At 46.2% G+C, this 17,002-nt stretch overlaps 1 protein-coding gene across 1 annotated transcript in view; it reads left to right on the forward strand.

Moving 5' to 3' along the window:
• Positions 1-17,002, forward strand: part of Ift172 (intraflagellar transport 172) — a 38,610-nt gene that overhangs the window by 12,462 nt on the left and 9,146 nt on the right. The window contains exons 15-30 of the mRNA XM_034513889.2: positions 1,806-1,918; positions 2,590-2,757; positions 7,365-7,501; positions 7,739-7,846; positions 11,219-11,303; positions 11,571-11,663; positions 12,085-12,162; positions 12,379-12,627; positions 12,807-12,885; positions 13,049-13,169; positions 13,351-13,495; positions 14,434-14,523; positions 15,032-15,129; positions 15,273-15,408; positions 15,489-15,605; positions 15,911-16,053. Coding sequence (XP_034369780.1) covers positions 1,806-1,918; positions 2,590-2,757; positions 7,365-7,501; positions 7,739-7,846; positions 11,219-11,303; positions 11,571-11,663; positions 12,085-12,162; positions 12,379-12,627; positions 12,807-12,885; positions 13,049-13,169; positions 13,351-13,495; positions 14,434-14,523; positions 15,032-15,129; positions 15,273-15,408; positions 15,489-15,605; positions 15,911-16,053 — 1,960 coding nt within the window. The remainder of the gene's footprint in view (positions 1-1,805; positions 1,919-2,589; positions 2,758-7,364; positions 7,502-7,738; positions 7,847-11,218; positions 11,304-11,570; positions 11,664-12,084; positions 12,163-12,378; positions 12,628-12,806; positions 12,886-13,048; positions 13,170-13,350; positions 13,496-14,433; positions 14,524-15,031; positions 15,130-15,272; positions 15,409-15,488; positions 15,606-15,910; positions 16,054-17,002) is intronic.

Here is a 17,002-nt window from a genome sequence, read left to right on the forward strand (position 1 = left end):
TGTTCTTGTTTTTTGAGACAGGCTTTCTCTGTGTAACCTTGGCTGTCCTGAAACTCACTCTGTTGACTAGGCTGGAAAAAAAAACTTTAATTAAAAAAGATTTGAGGCTGGGCTGTAGCTTGGTGGTAGAGAGCAGCAGGCCCTGGGTTCAGGCACCAGTACTTCAGACATGACATTAACAGTGCAGCTGATTCTGAGGGCTTGTTTAAGAACTTTCCCCCTATGCCCTCCTATATTTTAACATTCTCAACTTCTGCTTTCCACCTGGACTTTATTTTTGTATTTGACGTGGGTAGGGTTTTAACTTTATTTCTTCCATGTGTTTAACCATTTACCCACTGGTTTGTTATGCCATCCCTGTCATAAATGAAGCTTTCATACACATATGGGCCTCTTCTTAAGATAGTTTCATATTTCATGAATATTACATTTCACATCTGAGCTCAGAAATGCAGGTATCTACAGTGGAAATGATATGTAGGCCGAGAGGCCGAAGACTTTAGTAGCAATGATAAACTGTGACAAACCATGAGACTTCAGACAAGTTCATTCATTCTGAATGGTTGATAAAATACACATATATATATACATATATACATACATACATATATATGTATATATATATATATACATATACATATATACATACATACATATATATATGTATATATATATACATATACATATATATATATATAAAGTTTGTCAATTTTCCAAGTCACTAGTCCCTTTAAATATAATGAAAATTATTGACATCTTCCCAGAAAAAAAGTGCATATACATAAAACTTTGTGTGTAGTTCAAGGGTTCATGGGGGCCTCTTGCTGCTCTGACATGGCTTGCTTTGGCTTAGTTTTAGTTGTTGTTTTGTTTTGTGGTTTGGTGGTTTAAGCTAGGGTCTCATATAGCCCAGATTTGCTTTGAATTCCTGATCCTCCTGCCTTAGACCCTTAAGTACTGGGATTATAGCTAGGAGTCACAATGCCTGGTATCATAATCACCATGTCTCCAAAGTTAAGACTCTACCACATGCTGGCTGGCCTCCAGTTGGTCACCTTCCTGACTAGGCCTTTCTGCCTTTTCTGGAAGTCTGGGTGTGAGCCACGAAGATCACAGAGCCTGGCTGACTCAGGCTTCCTTCTGCTCTGTCTGTGGTCCTCCATTCTTCGGTGCTGTCTCACCTTGGGTGCCCCATTGCTCAGGTGGTTCCCTGAAGTGTGACGTCACCAAGGCCATCTCATTCATCAGTTATCTCTTAAACTCAGAACCACACTCATCCATTTTTAACTTGTTGTTTCAAGACAGGGTCAGACCAGGTAGCTAAATAAAACCTGCATAGAAGGGGCTGGCCTCAAACCCCCCACTCTGTGCCTCAGCTTCCTGAGGGCTGGGATGATAGCCATATACCACCATTTCTCCATAATACCTTTTAGTTAGCTGCAAAGTCAAGTAAAACCATCTGTAACTCTAGACACATTTCTTAACTTTCTTGTGTGTGTCTTTGTGTCTGTGGCTGCATCTAGCCTGGGCTGAACTCAAACTTGCTCTGTGACTGGCTTTGAACTGATCTTCCTGCCTTTGCCTCTTAAGTTCTGAGACTGTAGACATGGAATACCAGGTGGTAAGACCCAGTTTTTAAAGCATTCTAGAAAAACTGTTCTGTATTGGTTTTTGCAGTCCCCACTGATACCGTTGGACTGATAAAATGTTTTTAAAGCCCAGCATGATTATAAGACCATATGTACAGACCAACTGCAGCCTTATCCACGGCTGGAATTCCCCTTCTTACCCTGTCTTCTTTGCAGTGGATCTGATTGGTGGCTACAACATTGGTACTATCAGTCACGAAAGCCGTGTGGATTGGCTGGAACTTAACGAGACTGGACATAAGCTTCTCTTCAGGGACCGGAAACTTCGTGTGAGAAGGGTTATTCGGGCCTTAGGCATAGGTTGGTCCAGAGGGTGTGAAATAAGCTGTTACCAGGGACTGTGGTAGACAATGCAGAACTAAGTTCTTGGTTCTGTATGCCATTAGCATAGCAGAAGGAACAAAGGACTGTCTGTATTCTGTCACTCCCTGTCCTGTGCACTCCAAAGGAGATCATCTTATAATGAGAGCAAAGTCAGGAAGGACGTTTGAGAGTTGGTTTCTCTCTTACTGTTCACAAGTCCATGTCCTTGTGAAGCTACGTCCCCCTCCTCAGGTCTAGCTGACCTTTGCCACACTTAGTTCAAGGCATGGAGGCTGGCTTGAGTGATCCCTTGAGTAACCCTTACGTATTCTTTTCTCAATATGGCGTCACCAAAGAGAGTGTTCATTTCAGGAAATGAGCCACTGTAAGTTGTCAGCTCATTTACGTTTGTTTGGTAGCCTCTTTAGTCTGGTCCAGGCTTACTCTGAGAATGAAAGTCTGACCTTCACCTCATTAACACCTTGATTGTAGGTCATAGCTCGTTTGGTCATCTCATCCTTGACCAACTTACAGTAAACTCCAAGGGCTGGAAACTCATTTTACCACTGGGGAAATGGGCAAAATCAGATGATGTCATCACACCCCTTTTAACTGTTCTGTCTCCCTCCTCCTCCAGTTGCATCTATATGATATTGAAAGCTGCTCTAAGACAATGATCCTCAACTTCTGCTCCTACGTGCAGTGGGTTCCCGGGAGTGATGTGCTGGTAGCTCAGAACCGAAACAGCTTATGTGTATGGTACAATATCGAGGCACCTGAAAGAGTCACCATGTCCTCAATCAGGGTATGTTGATACCAAGAGACCCCACACATGTGGCAATGTAATTAATTAGAACCCTGAGGAGAAGACTGTGCAGGTTGCTTTGGTTTCTCTGTGGACCACCCGTAATCTCTATGATGAATCTGGCAAGCACAGGCTGTACCCCCTCCCCATTAGTGGCCTGGCCTTCACAGTCATCCTTGCTTGGGTTTCCTGACCTTGTGTTAGATTCCTCTAGATTCCTAGAGCCCACACTGCAGTGACCCCGAGACCATATGAAGTCACTGTGTGAAGTTCTCTCTAGTCTAGAAGATAGACCCAGTGGAAGGGATGGTCCCATGCATTCATCCTTGTACCTGTTCACTGGCCATTCAAAATTCCTCCTTCCTCAAATTACACATCAAACACTCCACTGTCCCACCCTAACATAACACACACACACACACACACACACACACACACACACACACACACCCCTACCTACCTTGTTAGAGATATCCTTGAAAGTTTAACAAGTACTTAAAGGCTCAAATTAGCCAACCTGTAACCTTCTCTCCCTTACAATAATACAAGGACCTTGGAAGTCTTGAGTTTTGATTACCTCCCTTTTTCATTTATTGTCCAGTATTTTGATTCTAACATTTAAATTTTTAAATTACATTTATTTATTGTATGTGTATGTATACACACACACATTCATAGATACCATGGCATGTAGGTTACAGGAGTCGGCTCTCCCCTTCCACCACGTGGTACTGTCATTGAGTACAGGCCCGAGCCATCTCTGGCTCTTAGTTGTGATCTTTGTTGCTGCTGCTGCTGCTGCTGCTGCTGCTGCTGCTGTTGCTGTGCTGGGATCAAACCCAGGACTTTAGGCACGATACAGAAGTATTTACCACTGTGCTTTTAAATTACATGCAGTGGGTTTCTAGAAGTAAACATTTTGTTTTGTTTTTTTAAGAAAATATTTATTTATCTCATGTGTATGTTTGTTTTACCTACATGCATGCCTGGTGCCTGTGGAAACCAGAAAAAGGTGTTGGGTCCTCCAGAACTCAAGTTATGGATAGTTATGTGCTGCCATGTGGGTGCTGGGAACCAAACCCAAGTCCTCTGTAAGAGCTAACCAGTGTGTTCTCTCTCCAACTTCAACTTGAGTCTTGCAGTCTGTAGTCTGGCTACAAGCCCTTGCTAGTTTTGAATTTTCTACACTCCTGCCTTTACTCCTAAGTGCCTCCATGCTGGAATCACAGCTACCATGCCTGGCTCATACACTTCTTTTTAACTCCCAAAATAAGCATCATTCATATTTGTTTTCTTACTCTTTCTCCCCGCCTCTACTCGATGACTGTAGACTTTTTATGTAACTCAGGCTAGCTTCTAGCCTCTCCCTCCCTAAGTGCTAGTATCACAAGCATGGGCCATCACACATTATTATTTTGTATAGCCAGAACTTGGGTTCTCCACCAGCTTGTTTATTTCTTACCTTTTCTTCCTGCAATGTTGGCCTCCCTTCAGGAACAGTTTTTCTTCTTGGAGAATCATTTAGAAATCTCTTAGGCGAGAGTCTCATTAGTGGAAAATTATAACCTCTCAGTTTTTGATAATCTGAACATGCTTTTGTTTAGCTTTTGTTCTAGAAACACCTTTAGACTTAGTATCTAAGTTCAGATCAACAGCTAACTTTTCTTAGTGTTTTCTAACATGTTATCCCAATAATTCACTTGCATGTTCTGAGAAATTTATTAGCAGCTCTTTTCTCTTTGGTTGCTTGGAAGATTTTTTTTATTATTATTTCTAATTGGTGTGTGCGCGCACGCGCACGCACAGATGAGGGCAGGTACCTGCTGAGGCTACAGGAGGGCATCAGATCCCCTAAGCTGGAATTACAGGCTGCCCTGAGCTGCCCGACTTAGGTTCTAAGAACAAACTCAGGTCACCTGCAGGAATAGTGCCCACTCTGAGCCCTCTTCCCAAGCCCTCTTTGATTGCTTTTGAAACTACTTTTCTTAGATATTTTGACACTATACTATAATTTGTCTACATGATATTTTCTTTTCCTTGTGATGGTGTCTTGCTATGTAGGACAGACTGGCCTCAAATTCCTGGGCTCAGGCAATCTCTGTCCTAGCTGCCTGAGTAGTGAGGACTGTAGGCACAGGCTACTTCATCAGGTTAGAGATGTGGGGGTTTATCTAGTGGATACCTAGCAACTGAACCTAGCTATTCGAAGTAAAATCTCTAGTACTGAGCTGTACCTCTTGCCTTTATATATGCATTTAAATGTTATTCCATTCAGCATATCTTGTGTTTCCTGTAATTGTGAACACAAATAGCCTCCTCGGGCTTGGGAACTTGTCAGCCATCCTCTCCCAGGAATTCTAACCAGGCGCACACTGCACTCCTGCTTCTGTCTTGTTTGCCTTTGCAGCCTCTTCTGTGTTTCTTTCTTCTTGCTCATGAACATCCTCATGCTGTTGTTGGCCCCACCCTTCAGTCCAGCCGTTCAGTCTCCATGCTTGTCTGCTCCTCAAGCTGCCACTGAGATCTTACTCCAGAAGCTAAATCTGGGCTGGGAACTTGTTCATGCTCAACATCATCATAAATTTCATTTGACTCTTTTTCCAGTATCCCAGCCACTCCATAGCTTTTCCTTACTTAGTTTCCCATGTCAGCTCTGTATCTCTAAATATGTCATACGTGATCTTATAGCAATGTTTTGTTGTTGCTGTTGTTTTGGTTTTTTTGAGACAAGATTTCTCTGTATAGCCCTGGCTGTCCTGGAACTCAGTCTGTAGACCGGGCTGGTCTCAAACTCAGAAATCCGCCTGCCTCTGTCTCCCAAGTGCTGGGGTTAAAGGCATGCACCACCACTGCCCGGCTTTTTTACTTTTTTGTTTGTTTGGTTGGTTGGTTTTTGTTATTATTTTTAAAGATTTATTTATTCATGTATTTTGTGTATACAATGGCTGCTCTGTCTTCATGCACACCAGAAGAATTGGATCCCATTACAGACAATTGTGAGCTAACATGTTGCTGGGAATTGAACTCAGGACCTCTGGAAAAGCAGTCAAGTGCTCTTAACCACTGAGCCATCTCACCAAACCCCATATCTGCTCTTCTTAATACCTAAAGTTCTTAAAGCTCTAAAGTTGCTTAGAGTTACAGTTTACCCTTTCATACTGGGTGTGTGTGGGTGTATGTGGGTATGTGGGTGGGTGTGTGGGGTGGGGGGGTGTGTGGGGGGGGTATGGGTGTGTGTGGGGGTGGGGGGGTGGGGGGGTAGGGATGGGTGTGTGTGCTCACGCTCCTTACTCTCACTGCTGATTGATCTGATTTGAGAGCCTAAGATGGACTTGTTTTCTACCATAGACGGTTTGTTTGCTTCTGTGGCAGTCAGCAGTCGGCGTGTTAAGGATGAATTCTATGTGCTTTGGCTCCCTTCACTACAGAGTGGACCCAGGTTTACTGAAAGGTTCTGTGCCTCAGCCTCTCCATCCTACTGAAGGGCTCAAGGCTCTTCTTCCTGCATTTGCCTTCAGGGCATTTCTGCCTCTCCCACGCCTCACTTCCATCTTCCTTGCTTCTTGGCCTTTGCTCTTTTGTCTGATCTCTTTTATTTTATTTTTTAAGAGAGATGGGTAGCATAGAAGTGGGGAACATTTTTAGTGATGTCTTCATGTGAACTTACCAGCACATGAAAAAAAAAGTATGTTCTGGGTTTGGGTTCAAGTTGTAATTTAAAAGGAGGACCCTCAAGAATAGTCTGGGGCCTGGTGAGATGGTTCAGTGGATAAGGGTGCTTGCTGCCAAGCCTGTTGACCTGAGTTCAGTCTGTAAGGCCCACATAGATAGACACACATGTACTAAACAAATGAATGTAAAATAAATAAATATATATATATATACTTTAAAAATATATTACATCTATAATATAATATAATAGTTATATATTATATAAATATATAATAATTATATATTATAATTATATATATTTATATTATATATAAATATATAATAATTATAAATATTATATATATATGTAATATATTTTAAAAGTATACTTAGTCTGGAAGTTGACAAGATAACTCACTTGGCAAATTGATTGTTTTTCAAGTACAAGGATCTGAATTTGAGTCCCAGAACATATACCAAAACAGTGAGGCATTATTGACACTTATAATCCTAGACCTGGAGAGGCAGGGACAGGCAGATCCCTGGGGCTCAGCCCAGCTTACTTGGTAAGTGCCACAGCCAAACAGAGATCCTGGCTCAGGAAAGAAAAGGTGGAAAACCCCTGAGGAATGACACTCAAGCGTGTTTTCCAGCCTTCTCATGTGGACATTCACAGTCACACACACACACACACACACACCCCTAGCCCTGTAGTACTACTGAAGAACCGGTACCCCTCCAGGCACTGGAGCTGACATCCATTAACTTTAGCCCAAGGATACTGCCACAGCCACAGCTCTGGCATTTTTATCAGCCTGGGAGAAGTACAGTGATAAGACACAAGGCCACTGTCATTGCTTCTGTGTGAACCCTGGGTTAGATGAGAGCGGGCCTGCTCTGCAGCTGGGGGCTTGGAAGCACTAACCTGGGACTGGGTGATGGGTGGCCTGTTTCAGGGTGATGTTGTCGGCCTGGAGCGAGGTGGTGGGAAGACAGAGGTCATGGTAACGGAAGGTGTGACTACTGTGGCGTACACCCTGGACGAGGGCCTGATTGAGTTTGGAACAGCTATTGATGACGGCAACTACACCCGGTGAGAGGCTGCTGACAGCCAGCATGGTAGAGAGCCAGTGTGGGTCTAGGGGACACCTGCAGTGACCCCTTAAACTGCCACAGCTCATGGGACCCTGTGATCCTAGGAAGACCCTGGACAAGAAGGGCAAATACTTGTGGCCTTTGTGCCTCCCCTCTTCCCACCCAGCGCCAGTGTTCCCCTGCTTCTCTCTGTCAGATTCAGCTTCTTCACTCCTGCACCTTGCTTCCTCTCCAGGGCTACAGCCTTCTTGGAGACCCTGGAGATGACCCCGGAAACAGAGGCAATGTGGAAAACCTTGAGTAAACTGGCCCTGGAGGCAAGGCAGCTTCACACTGCTGAGAGGTAAGAGCAGTGTGGACCTAAGATGCTGGTAGCTAGGAGGCCTGTGGGTGCTCATCTGGGTGCTGCTCCTGTCCTGTGTGCAGGCACTGCCCCACCCTACCCCCACTGCAACTGTATGAGCCCTCCCAGGTGCACTTACAAACACCCACCCACCTTAGATTTGAAGAATAAATCTTTTTAAAAATAGTTTTAAATTTTGTGTGTAAGAATGTCAGTGTGTGGGTCTGTGTACATGAGTGCAGATGCCCACCAAGGTCAGAAGAGAGTGTTGTCTCCCCTAGAGCTGGAGGCTCAGGTGGTTGTGAGCTTGATGGAGGTGCTGGGAATCAAACACCAGTCCTCTACCAGAGCCCCACACATTCTATCTGCAGAGCGGTCCGTCTAGCTTTGAATATGCCTTAATAGTTCCTCTTCCCTTTCTTTGCAAGGTTCCTCTTTAAGAGGTTGTTTGTCAGCTGGACAGTGATGATGCACACCTTTAATCTCAGCACTCAGGAGGCAGAGGGTGAAGGATCTCTGAGCTCAAGGCAGCCTGGTCTACAGAGCAGCTTCCAGGACAGCCAGGGCTCTACAGAGAAATCCTGTCTCCCCAGAAAAAACCCAAAATCCCAAGTTCTGGGATTAAAGGCCTGTGCTGCCACCACCACCTGGCTAGTTACTCTTAGTTGGTTCTGATTTAGTCACTTTTGTATCGCTATGATAAAACACCATGACCAAGGCAGCTTAGAAAAGAAAGCATAAAATAGGCTTATAGTTCCAGGGTGTTAGACTCCATGATGGTAAAGTGAAACTATGGTGGCCTAGATAGCTGAGAGCTTACATCTTGGAACCAGCAAGTAGAGAACACTGGAGTTGGCAGAAAACTTTTGAAACTTCAAAGCCCCACCCCTAGTGACACACCTCCTCTAACCAGGCTAATCCTTCCCAAACAGCTCCATTAACTAGGGACCAAGTCTTCAAGCATCTGAGCCTGTGGGAGGCATTCTTTTCCAAACCACTACAGTGTGTATGTGTGAGGGTCTATGTGTGGGTCTGTCCACGTGAATGCTGGTTCCCACAGAGGCCTGCAGAGGCCTGAGGTATAGGTTCCCCTAGAGCCAGAGTTACAGGCAGTTGTGAGCCTCCTGGTGTAGGTTCTAAGGAAGTGTGGCCATGGTGATGGTGATGAAGAACAATAAGAGAATTAGTCCAAAAGGCTTATGGGGCTGTAAGTGATCAGCACATATCAGCTGCTTCTGGGAAGTGACCTTGAGCTTTTCCATCTTCTGCCCCTCCCCCTCACACCCACACAGACTATCAGCAAGTCCTAAGGACTCTTATCTGTTCACTTTTTACTTTTTAAGGTGTATTTATTTTTATGTGTATGTCTGGTTTGCTTGCATATATATTTCGTGCATCTGGTATACATGGAGTCCAGAAGATGGCATCAGGTCACCTGGAACTGGATTTACAGATGGTTGTGAACCTCCTTGTGGGTGCTGGGAGCCAAACCCTAGTCCTATACAAGAACAATAAGTGCTTAACTGCTAAGCCATTGTTCCAGCTCTGATTTTGTTTTTATAGTCCAGGCTGGCCTAAATTTCATATGTAACCATGGGTAACCTTGGAATTCTGATCCTCCTGCCTCTAATTCTTGGTGCTAAGATTACAGGCTTGTACCACCACACCGTGTTTATGCAGTACTGGGTGGTGTGTGCCACCAACACCTGGAAAAACCTTTCTTAAACCCATCGATTAGAAGACTAGAAAAGTAGGTCAGTCAGTAGAGTTCTTGCCCAGCATGCTGGATTTGATCTCCAGCACTACATGTACCAGCCATTATAGCACATGCCTATAATTTCAGCACTTGGGAGGTGGGGCAGGAGAATCAGAAGTTCAAAGTTATCCTTGACTATATAATGAGTTCTAGACCAGCTTGGGCTATGTGAGACTCTGTTTATAAAACAACAAAAACACATTATATTATAAAATTGCTTTCTGCCCAGAATTTTCTAATACCTTATTGTTAAATTCAATATAAAATCTAGACTGCTTGCCCTGACCAGTGGCCCTACAAGTATTTGCCTCTGCTTCTTTCTTATCCCATTATCTACTTGCCCGTTAGTTTCTAGCCACACACTGTATCCTTTGGCTCTGAGCATGCCCTACTCACCCCTGCTCAGTTGTTGCATGGCCACCCCTTCCATCCCATCTTGCCAAGACTAATTCTTTTAAAATGTTTCTATTTGTGCCTGTTAACCATACATACTAATGTATTGTACTATAATGTGCTTTTTTCAAATTTACCCCATCTCCCTGACTTGTCCCCTCTCACTCTCTCTGATCCCCTTCCCAGCTAGTCCCCCTTCTCCTTTAATCTGTCTTTTTAATGATTGAGTGCGTTTCTCTAGAGCTGCTTACAGGAGCATGGGCACCTTACCAGTGGCTACACCACTGAAGAAAGTGTGTCCTTCCTCACCCCTGCACCAACCATTAAATGCCCATAGATCCTGAGGGAGGGACAGGGCCTTCTGAGTGTCTTTATCCCCATAAAGGGATATTGTCAGTCCCCACATGCCACAGCCATGTCAGCCTAGAAGACAGCATTCCACAACACACACTTTCTTCCAACTCCTACATTCTTTCCAGTCCTTCTTCGGAGATGTTCCCTGGACCTTAGTAGGTGTACATACATTCCATTTACAGCCAAGCACCCAGCAGTCACTCATCCTTAGCACTCTGACCAGTTTTGGCTCTGCAGTTATGTCTGCCCACTACAGGAAGCAGCTTCCTGAGTAATGCTGACAGCTATAACCACAATTATTTAGAAGGTGATCGGATGATAAATCAAGTCCATTTATAATAACAAAATAACAGCAAAAATAACAGCAAAAATAACAGCAGTGGCTTCCCCACTAGGGCTTGTGACTTCCCCGACACAGACTTTTGACCAGGTTTACAGCCCCAGATGTGGATTGCTTATTGTGGAGCAGGCCTGAAATCCAATGAGAAAGTTCCTGGTTACCTCCTTAACAGAGTTCCACTTTGTAGCAGTGAGCATATTTTTGCCTGGCCAGCGAGGAGCTGTTCTTTGTTGTCAGGTGCCAGCCAATGTCAGAGGCCTCCTCAGACACTGGTGACAGTGTCACCGTGGCTCATTTCACTTTTCATTCTCTCCTTATCTTTGTCTGTTTACATTATCTGTCTCCACTGGAAGGGAAAATCTCCGAGAACAAGGCTTTCCTCTTCCTTGTCCTCTCGGGGCTTTCTGTGATCATATCTGTGCAGAGTGGATGGGGACACACGAGATGCTCATTACATGTTTGTTAAACCGATGATGTACTGACAGTCCTGTGATGGGGTAACCATTGTATCATTGCCTCCCTGCTGTAGGTGCTTCTCTGCTTTGGGTCATGTGGCCAAAGCCCGGTTCCTACATGAGACCAATGAGATTGCAGATCAGGTGTCCAGGGAATATGCAAGTATCATCTCTTGACTCCTTCAGTCTGCCAAACTGTAACTTGTTTGTTTTAGTTCCATGATTTCTAGGTTTGTAGCCTCCCTACCTTCTTCTGCCCTGCCCACCACGCATCCCTAAAGTTGGACCACTTTGGAATTGCCCATGAAACCCCAGGCTGATAAGTCCCTTAAAGACCTTTAGCTTCCCAAGTCTGTTAGCCTCCATGTCCTCCTGGTCTCCTGGGTCTGCCTGTGCTGAGGGACCAACCCTCCTTTTTCCCCGCAGGGTGGAGAAGGAACGGACTTCTATCAGGTCCGAGCTCGTCTAGCCATGCTGGAGAAGAACTACAAACTGGCCGAAATGATCTTCTTAGAACAGGTAATGGGAGAAAGGGGACCGGATGGAAGAGGGAGTCCTGGGAGGGAAAAAGAATGAGACAGTGAGTCTTCCAGAAGTTTGGGGAGAACATTTAAGCTTAGAGAGTTTATCCCATGCCTTCCTTAGGTTCCTCCCTGTGTTAGTCTTTATCTAGGCAAACATCCTCCTGTGGACTGTAATATTTTCTTCTTTTCAGAATGATGTCTTAGCTCCTCTCCAGAACCTGTCTTTGAAATTCTTGTGCACATGCGCACGAGGGAGGGAGGGAGAGAGAGAGAGAGAGAGAGAGAGAGAGAGAGAGAGAGAGAGAGAGCACACATACACACACATACACACAGAAACACATTTCAGCCAAGATGAGCAGGGCTCACTAGTATTGACCCTTGCCTTCCTGGCATCCTTTCTTCCATGTGGTACCCAGAACGCTGTCGAGGAGGCCATGGACATGTACCAGGAGCTACACCGCTGGGATGACTGCATTGCTGTGGCCGAGGCCAAGGTAGTGCTTCTGTCCTCATCACAACTGTTGAGAATTAGGCTAACAAAGCCATGAGATCTGGAATGGGGTCGGGGCTGGCTGCCATGGTGAGGAATTAACATACTGTGCCCTGGGAAGAGCCACACTGTCACAGAGGAACCGGGAGAAGTGGGAAGTGGGGGGGGGGGGGGGGGGCTAGGCAGGATGAGATTCCTAGCTCCCTCTGTGCATGTCCAGGGACACCCAGCCCTGGAGAAGCTGCGCAGAGATTACTATCAGTGGTTAATGGACACACAGCAAGAGGAACGAGCAGGTGAACTTCAGGAGAGTCAAGGGGATGGGCTGGCAGCCATCAGCCTCTATCTCAAAGCTGGGCTCCCTGCCAAAGCTGCGCGGCTGGTGCTGACCCGAGAGGAGCTACTGGCCAACACGGAACTGGTAGAACATATCACCACAGCCCTCATCAAGGGAGAGCTCTATGAAAGGGTATGTTGACTGCCTTTTCCTGGCTCTTAATCTCTAGGACCTGAACCCCTCTCCTACCCAAAAGAAGCATGGGAAGGAACACATAACTCTGACTGACTGCAAGCATTCCTTCCTTGGGGAGCTGATTCTTGATTGTGTTCTGTGGGTTTCATTCACTGTTGCCAAATATGTATTGACAGGCAGGTGATCTCTTTGAGAAGATTGGAAATCCACAGCGGGCCCTTGAGTGCTACTGTAGAGGCAATGCGTTCATGAAAGGTACTAGCCACTCAGGAGCGTTCCCTGACTCTGTACACTGTTGCCCATCCAGCACCCCTGCATCTCCCTGGGGATATCCTGCTTTCCTCTATTCCTCACCCATCGGCCATGCTACACCCCTGCCCTGTTTTCCTGAGCCAAGTGCCTCTTCTGTCCCTGGTAGCGGTTGAGCTGGCTCGACTGGCCTTCCCAGTGGAGGTGGTGAGGCTAGAAGAGGCCTGGGGGGACCACTTGGTACAGCAAAAGCAGCTGGATGCAGCCATCAACCACTATATTGAAGCCAGGTATGGTGGCACAGTGACATAATGGGGATTTGGGATGAAGTGAGATTCTGAGCAAAGGAGGATGCCACAGCCTGAAAGGAATTTTGGAACATGGGTTAGAATGTGCTTGTGGGGGTCTCTTTACTCCCTCTCACCCTCCTCTTTCCTCATACATATCTAATGTCCTTCCTGACTGTGCCAGGTGCTCCATTAAAGCAATTGAGGCTGCCCTGGGTGCCCGCCAGTGGAAGAAGGCAATTTATATATTAGATCTCCAGGATCGAAACACTGCGTCTAAATACTATCCTCGTGTGGCCCAGCACTATGCGTCTCTGCAGGAGTATGAGGTGAGGAAAAGTCCCTTTCTGCAGCGTGGAAGCACTGCAGTGCAGGGTAGTAAGGAGGTCCCCTAGAACCATGTGGGGAGCTCACCCGGCTCTTCTTACTGGAACTCAAACAACATCACTGTGAATGAGGAGATTCACTTCCCGGCTGCTGTCCCAGCCAGCTCAAGTGACTATTCATGAATAGCTTTAGCATAGCTAATATAGACCAGCCTCCATGGCAGATGTGAGGTCCTTTAACTTCCACCAGATTGGATAGATGTCTCAGTGGTTAAGAGAACTAGCTATGCAGCTACGAGAACCTAAGTTCAGATCCCAGCACCCACATGGTCTTGCATATACCTGTAGCCACAGAGCTGTGGGGTAAAGGCAAGAGGATTCCCTCCCTGAAGCTTCCTGGGTGCCTGTCCAGCTAAACCTTAAAAGCTCCAGCTTCAGAGAGAGACCCTGCCTCAAAGAAATAAGGCAGAGGGTGATAGAAGGATAACACTCTCTTCTTGCTTCTGTGTCTCTGTGTGTACCTAACTCACTTACACAGGCACACATATGAACACAGACACACACACACATTCTCACATATACATATACACCATATATACCACATACACAACATATACATCACACACATGCACACTATATATAATACATATACCACACATATATACACATACAGATACACACATAAAACACACACATACCATACACACACCATATATACCATACACATACTATATATATATATACCACACACACCATATACTCCACACATACCATATACAACACACACACACACACACACACACACACGGCTGTCTTCACCCTGCTTTGATTTAGTCTTTTCCCTGGAGACATATTTCACTTATGCTCACCTTTCCTTCAGCATCACTACAAGGTGGTGTGTCAGGCTTTGCACCATCTCAGTTGAATCTTTGCAATTTCAGATTGCTGAGGAGCTCTACACCAAAGGAGACCGGACCAAAGATGCTATAGACATGTACACCCAGGCTGGCCGCTGGGAGCAAGCTCACAAGGTAGAGAGTGGGCAGTGTCCACAGGGAAAGAAAGAACTCTGTGTTCATGGCCATGTTGTCACACCCCTTGATACCGCTCCTTTACTGGCTCCTGGGAGCTAAGAAAGACTACTGAAATATACCCAAGACTACGTGGGTCCCTAGCAACAGGGGAAATGAGGAAAGGTCCCTGTTTCTTAGCCTGCAGCTCTGAAGAGAGCTGAGGGACTTGGGAGCCAGGCATTCTGAACTACTGCTCCAAAGCCCCTGGCCACTTGATCGCTCTGTCCTCCCCCCTGCATTGAAGAGCTCAGTAAGTAGGAGTGTGTGGTGATGCACCATGTGCCCTGCACAGGGCCTCAAAGTCTAGATCACACCTTAGCAGAATATAGTTTTGTCGGCTCCTAGTGGGCTGGCCAAGTAGAGCGGCAGTAATGAAGTACCAGTGGTTGTTGGGAGAATTCAGGAATCCACGAACTGACGAGTTTCCCTGTGCTTGGTGGGAACCCACCTGGCCCCATGTTCACAGCTGGCCATGAAATGCATGCGACCAGAAGACGTGTCAGTGCTCTACATCACCCAAGCCCAGGAGATGGAAAAGCAGGGCAAGTACCGAGAGGCTGAGAGGTGAGTGGAGCTGAGGCACCAGTGGAGCCTGACACACCTTGGAGAAGGGGTGGGCTTGAGGATGTGTGGCCTCTGCCCTGAAGCAGTAGCAGCAGAGGTCTAGGTGTAGGAGCTCTGCCTTTAGGTGCCCTCCCTGCCCTCAGGCTGTACGTGACAGTGGAGGAGCCTGATCTTGCCATCACCATGTTCAAAAAGCACAAGTTGTATGACGACATGATTCGCCTGGTGGGGAAGCACCATCCAGACCTCCTCAGCGACACACACCTTCACCTAGGCAAGGTGAGCCCTTCTGGCCCTGCCCACTCCTCCCTCCCAGCCAGAGTCCATCACCCCTTCCATCCTGACGCACCATCCTACAGGAGCTGGAGGCAGAAGGCAGACTGCAAGAGGCTGAGTATCACTACCTCGAGGCCCAGGAATGGAAGGCAACTGTGAACATGTACCGGTCCAGCGGGCTTTGGGAGGAGGCCTACCGGGTAAGAAGTTCATGCATCCCTCTCTCCTGTTCCCACATGACTAATTTTAACTAAAGAGTATTTTTGTCAGAAGCATGACCATAGCTATATAGACAAAATTTGATTTAAAATTGTAAGGGCTTACCGATTTTCTGAAACCCATCTTCTGCCCTTAAACACTGTGACCTAAGTTGAGAGACCTGACACTTGGCCCTCTCCAGTGCCGATTTAGAACAGGGTCCTCATCCTCATGGCTGAGGCAGGAGGCCAGAGTTGACAAGGGGAAGCTCTGCTGTGGGCGATGCTGGAGCAGCTTTGCTTTACAGGTGGCCAAAGCCCACGGAGGAACCAATGCCCACAAGCACGTGGCCTATCTCTGGGCGAAGAGCCTGGGAGGAGAGGCTGCCGTTAGACTGCTTAACAAGCTGGGACTTCTGGAGGCTGCGATTGACCATGCTGCTGACAACTGGTGGGTCTTGGATGACGTTTCCTCTCCACTGGCTCCCTCTCTCCCAGAGCATCCTGTACACAGAGAAAGAAAAGTGACATGCAAATGAAAAATAATTCCAAAAGCTGAGGCAAAAGCAAAGACGTGTGAGCCTATAATCCTGGCATTTGGGGTGGAGGCAGAAGGATCAGAGTTCAAGGACAGCTTTACCTACATCATGAGTTTGAGGCCGGCCTAGACCACATGAGACTATGCTCCAACTAAAACAAAGAGTGAAAAGTTGACCATGCACACTTTAATCCCAGCATGGGAAACAGAAGCAGGTGGATCTCTGTAAATTCAAGGCAGCCATTGTCTACTCAGCAGGCCCCAGGAGAGCCAGCCACAGTTAAATAGCAAAACCCCACCTCAAAAAAAGAAGAGAAAGAAGGAAGGAAAGGAAGGAGGAGAGGAAGGAAGGGAGGAAGGAGGATAGCAGAGCTCTTTGGAAGGAAGGTGTTTTACCAATGGTTCTAAAGAGAAGGGCTGAACAGGAGCAGCTTGAAAACCTGGGACTGTGCTAAGTCAGTAACATTTCTGGGTCATCAAAGCATAATTCGACAATTCCATTTATACATACGGTACACATTTATACACATTTATCATTTATATGCATTTACATATTTATATATTTATGATCATGTATCCCAGCACCGTTTATCCTCCACTTCCACTGTCCCCTTCTTATTCACAGCTAGTCTCCTCCCAACTGAGATAGCGATTGTTTGTCTGTGACCCACTGTATTTAATTAGGATTGCCTGTATGAATGTGGGGATGGGGTTATATTTAATTAGGATTGCCTGCATGAATGTGGGGAGGGGGTTATTTACTGCAGCACAGGCGACCATCAATGCATTGTCTGTATTTCTTGAGCAAATATCACAAAGACCAGGAGCAGAGTCAGGGACTGGGACCCAGGGGCTTGGGGAG

This window comes from Arvicanthis niloticus, chromosome 11 (assembly GCF_011762505.2).
Source record: "Arvicanthis niloticus isolate mArvNil1 chromosome 11, mArvNil1.pat.X, whole genome shotgun sequence".
NCBI lineage: Eukaryota > Metazoa > Chordata > Mammalia > Rodentia > Muridae > Arvicanthis > Arvicanthis niloticus.